At 40.1% G+C, this 6000-nt stretch overlaps 1 protein-coding gene across 1 annotated transcript in view; it reads left to right on the forward strand.

Annotated features, from left to right (window-relative positions):
• LOC147725854 (extracellular calcium-sensing receptor-like) overlaps window positions 1-5799 on the forward strand; it is a 366326-nt gene extending 360527 nt beyond the window's left edge. The window contains exon 3 of the mRNA XM_086963376.1: window positions 4906-5799. Within this exon, the coding sequence (XP_086819502.1) occupies window positions 4906-5799 (894 nt within the window). The remainder of the gene's footprint in view (window positions 1-4905) is intronic.
• Window positions 5800-6000: the final 201 nt, after the last annotated feature.

Genomic DNA, 6000 nt, shown 5'->3' on the forward strand with positions numbered 1-6000 from the left:
CAGATACTTGTGTAAGACAAACCAGGTGATGAGCTTGTTTATTAATTATGGGACTCTAATAGTAACAAAGGTGCATGTTTCCACTCACAAAAATCAAATTTTATAGATACATGTTGAATGCAATTTATTTTATGTATACAGTATTGAACATTTTAATATAATTAATGTATGGCTATGGTTTGACATCACTATCATCAGCTTTTTAAAGGTATTTGGATGCTGCTACTTCATAAATGGATATTTTGTTTGTAGGATTTTAATATGTCTTGTACACACACTTTTAAAACAGTTTAGAAAGTTCCTTCTTAAAACTCTTTCTTGGATGTTGTCAGTAAAGTAATATATTTGTGTTTATTGGGTATAATATATCTTGTGTATGCCTTTACAAAAATGTTTTAATGTGACTGAACTCTTGGATGCACTTTATTATGATGTATGCTTTCAGCTTTATTTAATAATAAGGTTATTGGGCTAAAGGCAAGTAGTAAGTTCAATATTTATTCATCAGTTTTTGCTTATCTATGTTTAAATATATTCATGTGTGGAAAACTGTATACAAAGTCTATTTATAATTTTTTTTTAACATTTGCTTTTCCATAATAATATACTTAATATACTAAATTTGTAACTTGAAATACTTGTGCCATGTGGTCCACACAATAAATAAAACCACACTTTTAAAATTACACTGTGGAGAACTATTTTAAGGCCTCAGTTGCAAGTGCATGATTGTTGGTGCAATATTTATAAAAATACAACAACGTATAATTCCATACATAACTCCAGGAAACTCTAGCTAGAGTATGTGACAGCAGGGGCGGCTCTAGGCTCATGGTGGCCCTGGGCAGGGAGCGTAGGTAGGGGGCCCGAAAGAGGGGGCTCGGGTGGGGCGGAGCCCCCCGGAACTCAGGAAGGGGGTCAGGGTGTTTGGAAGTGGAACAGAGCCGATATATAAGGATATATATTGGCGTGGTGGCCCCAGGGGTTTGATGGCCCTGTGCAGGTGCACAGCTTGCACATGCCTAAGGCCGGCCCTGGTGACATGTTATTGGGAGTATGTGCTCTTAGGAACAATTGCCCTCACCCACCAGAGGGTGGCATGCTTTATCGTCAGGCTTGCTCCGCATTGGGCTGGCACTGCAATGCCCGACGGGTGACTCAAAGGGGCACTTTTCCTGGATATCTGGTGTGAGTATCCAGTGAGTCAGTGAGAAGATTTGAAGAGGTAGATCAAGAAAAAGAAAAAGTAGGTTAAAATCAATTGTAGACCATATGTGTTGATGCATTTTATATGATGTCTATGGTTGATGTCGAAAATGAAACATGTACCGGACGCATTGGGATAAAATGGTCCCTGACTCTGATGTGAGAGGAATGTCTGTCACCTATAGATCCATCAATGTGCTTGGGTCTATGTTAATGGTCAACATACGTCCTGCTCGTAGTAGTCGATAAGCGATCTGTTGGCTTTTCATCAGAACCTATTACAACCTAATCTTCTACAGAGGGTGAGGAATTCAAAAGTGTTTTGATCTCCTCAAGTGAAGGGATGACAAGATGATGACTCACATCTACCAACCAATATTGAGCGTCATCAAGTAGTGTGGAGTCAGATAAGTGTAAAGTAACCTGTTTAAGAACATAAGATAAACAACATCAATAAAGTACTCACAATCAGTTATACAAAAGCTGCTGTAAAAGGTGAATGGTCAATATAAAAGTATTTATAAATGTAAAACATGTCTGTTCAATCCCCTGTATCACATAGTGACACACGCACCAAGCATGCATGGTGAAGAAGGCAGGGCACTGACAGTGTAACTGTGAATCAGCACATGCACACACATAGTTATATCACCCAAAATAGGTGAGTAGCATGCAGGTTCATTGCTAAAACAGGTCAGTTTCTCACCCTCTACTCAGAAGAGATAGTCCTCATGGATCACTAAGATATCAGATCAGAAAAAAAACAAAATCTTTACATTCGATGTGAAATAAAGGAGACAAGAAATAGGGCACAGAAGTGAAGTAATCAAGCGAAACTCTTAAGACAGAGAAGTGCAAAGGTAGCTTAAAAGCACTGTGCATTCAGTTTTTACTCACTTGGATTCACTGATCGTGTAAGCACATTGACCTACCCCATCCTTACGTCCGTAGGGTAAGGACAGCAGGATGGGGGGTGGTTTAACCCTTTCGATGCTGATGACGAGCTCAGCTCGTCATGATGCACAGTTGAGCTGTGCTGATGACGAGCTGAGCTCGTCATGAATGCAGGATAAGTGCAGTTTCCAGCACAGGGGGGGAAAACACCTAGCAGCCAAGGTGTTAAAATGGTCATTGAGGGAACAGAGAGGTACGTGGCCATGGTCATAGTCATGTTCTTGTTTTCATGAATGATTTAATACCAGGACACCAAGATACCAATATCAACCTACAAACAATATCTTTTTCAAAATAGAGATATACAGAAACAAGTATTTTAAATTGGTTTACAATGTTTAGCTCCACATATATGCACCTTGAGGAATATGATGATACACAAACATACATGCGCTCACATGTCACAATATGTGGATATAAAGTAAATAAAAGTATGTCCTAACAATCTGATTTACTTTTCTTAACTCCATATCTGCAGATCTTGAAAATATATATGTATGTGTGTGTGTGTGTGTGTGTGTGTGGAAGTATATTTTTACTTTCACAATTATTTGCTATATTGGTCATGATAATTCTTTAAGTCTATATTTCCTGTCTACCCAACAACAAATTGAACTGGAAACCACATTTCAAAAACAAGAGAGCACTGTCTGATACCTGTTCCAATCTCATCTCACCGTTACTTTATTTCTAGCTTCCACAATTTACCAAGTAATGTCTTGTATTCCCTGTCTACCACATGCTCAAAAAATATATGCATAACGATCACAAACAACAAAGATCAAACAACACACATTCTGTTACAATCTGCGGTGGTTGTAATGCATTCTGTGCACAGCCTCCGTGTCCCTGTCCTGCTCAGCCAGTGTGTGATGCCATTGAATCTTCGAGAGTGGACTGAAGGCAATGCAGACAGAGTGGGCTGAGCAGAGAGGAGGCTGCTCCTGGTGATCTGTAACCACTTAACAAAAAAAAGCAATAGCCTGTGAGGCTTTGTGAACTGGCTTGCTGACTCCTACTTGCTAAGACCTGGAAAGTGAAGCTGCATATGAGAGGAACCGATGGAAACAAAAAAGGAACATGTAGAATAAAGACTTAAGCCAAAAAAAGGAGTTGCTCTGAACCTCACCAGTGTATTTTCCATCAGACAGCCCATAGACAACTGTCTCAAACACAGACATCTTAAGAGTGTGGCCTGCTGAACACTGGATGTACACAGATGAACAGCGATGATCCTCTAACCAATGCCAATATTGGATTTTAATGGGTTCAAACTGGTATTAAATGTGGGCTGACATCTTACAGACTGGAGAGTGCTGACAAGCAGCCACTGTTTTGAACCATCCCTTTGTGCCTCATAGGAGGAACCATAGCAAATGCAGATTTTGGGGGATTTTTGGAAAGTATAAAATCAGTGATTGGATTTGGCATGTTCCTGACTAGTGCACGACAAGTGGCAAACAAGGAACTGCAGTCATAGCATGCTGGTAGCTTTGCAAGCTGCTAACCAGGAAGTACTTGCACAGTGTGGATGGAGGCAAAGCAGGGATACTGGCACAAGGTTACACGTGCTTTGACAGCACTCTGAGACGTGGAAGCTGCAGGTAAAAACCAAAGCAGCATCTGAGACAGAACAAACGCTACATTACACAGTGTCATCCACACAAGAAGGCATTGTTGGCGTCTGGTGTGATGAATAACTGTTCAATGTGCAGCGGTGATTCTTTACTCAAGGAAATGAAGCCTTGGCAATGCCAGGGACCAGTTAAGCAAACAATCAGAAGCGAGGAAGGATTTCCACATGACTTTGTCTCCAGTCCTGCAAGAGTGTGCAGTAAAAGGGGAGTGTGTAGTTTTATTCTCTGGCCCTGAAAAAAGTACAATATACAAGAGTGAGCATTAGAGGGAACATGTGTGTTTTATGTCCCTAGTCCTGTAATTGACTGGGTGACTGTAGAGGGTATGTATATAACTTGAGTCTGGTCCTACAAGAGAGTGAAGTAGAAAGCATGTATAGTGTGTGCCCTTGGTGTGTAGTTTTGGATCTGTAATCAGACATGGGGACAGGGGGCTGAGCAGACAGGATGCTGCTCCTGATGGAGTATTCTATTAAGTAACAAGTAACCTCTTCAATAAACTTATAACCTGTCAGCCTATGCAAACTGGCAGTGACTCATACTTACTAAGAAGGACTCTTCAATTACAACCCATTCTAGCTGCACTGAACACACAAGCATCTTTGTGCAGCCCTTTTCCATCTTAAAGAGGCTTAAGAACTATGAGCTGCAATTCATTTCTGTTGAAACTCCAGTGTTGGAGACAATCAGAACCTTACACTGAGCCTTTTGCTGTGCTGTCCTTAAAAGGTAAGGTTTGTTGCATCTGATCAAATTAAAAGAAACTGCATACATTACCAGGGTGTCCTTGTTTTATCACTCTACAAGTAGCACTTTTTATAGAAACCCTTCGTAAATGATCAGACGTAAAGCAGGTATTTCACCTAAAATATCTTGACAGATAATGTTTTAATTAGAATGTATTTTATGATAAATATTTAATAATTGTTTTTGAAGATCATGTTTGGTATTACAATATTTTATCTTCATTCAAGCCAGTAATATTTTGATATGTTTCCTCTCTTCATTACCGAATCTTGTGTTCAAAATCCATCTGTGTCTCATAGCCCTTATAAGAGTGTGTTGAAAGCTTTCACTAGCTCTCTCTATATTTTATTCTCATTCACAGATTAGTTTTGGAGCTATGGACCCCATTTTTAGTAACAAATTGAGCTTCCCTTCCTTTTACCGGACTGTTCCCAATGAGTCCTTCCAACTGGAAGGCATCTCCCAGTTGGTAAAACATTTTTCTTGGACCTGGGTTGGGATTCTTGTTCCAGAGAATGACAGCGGTGAGAGAGCTTTGCGACAACTGATGACGCTGATCACGGAGGGTGGAGGATGCGTTGAGTTCTTTTATATGTTACCTGTTACAGTTTCATTTCTGAATAGTGATAGACTGATGCTGATCGCAAGGGCTCTCAAGAGGGTCACCGCTCAGGTCATCATTCTGCATGGCACCGGCACAGAAATAGCACAATTTTACTGGTTTGCTCTTTGGTACCAAGTGCCTCCAAAAGTTTGGATTGTGTCGGGGGAAGCCCATATTGAGAAATTATCTACCATACCAGGTGCCTGGAAAATATTTAATAAAATCTTAACATTTTCAATCAAGAAAGGGGAAATCATTGGATTTACAGATGTTCTTCATGGTGTCACTCCTGCCATGTTTCCAGAGTATGGACCCTTGGACCGCCTCTGGCAAAGAATTTTTGAATGTATACCAACTGAAAGAGGGAATATTAGCAGGTTTAATCACACTTTTTGTTCAGGAAATGAAACTTTGCAAGGTGTAGATTTGCCCGAATATGATGTTGTGAACTTTAGATATACATTCAGTGTCTACACAGCTGTCTATGCTCTCGCACATGCTTTACATGAGATGCTTGAATCAACCTCCAAGGAAGGAACAGCTGGTGCTGCTGGCAGCTTCCATCAGGATCTCAAGCCCTGGAAGGTAAGGGATCTTGCAAACACCTGCAATGCCAAATGTGTCACTGAACCCCTGGCCATTACTTTGTAACAGTAGCTTCATGTATTTAATTTAGTATAGGAATTAAATATATCTGTTGAGATTTTGCTGCATCGAGTTAAAGATTCTTCAGATTTTCAGCAGAAGGAACAGTACAATACTGGCAGATCAAACCTTCTGATATGGCCAATACCTGACATGATATGTCATATTGTCCTCAGTAGAATCACTTTAGGAAATATACTACATAGT

This window comes from Lissotriton vulgaris, chromosome 3_1 (genome assembly GCF_964263255.1).
Source record: "Lissotriton vulgaris chromosome 3_1, aLisVul1.2, whole genome shotgun sequence".
In the NCBI taxonomy this organism is placed as follows: Eukaryota; Metazoa; Chordata; class Amphibia; order Caudata; family Salamandridae; genus Lissotriton; species Lissotriton vulgaris.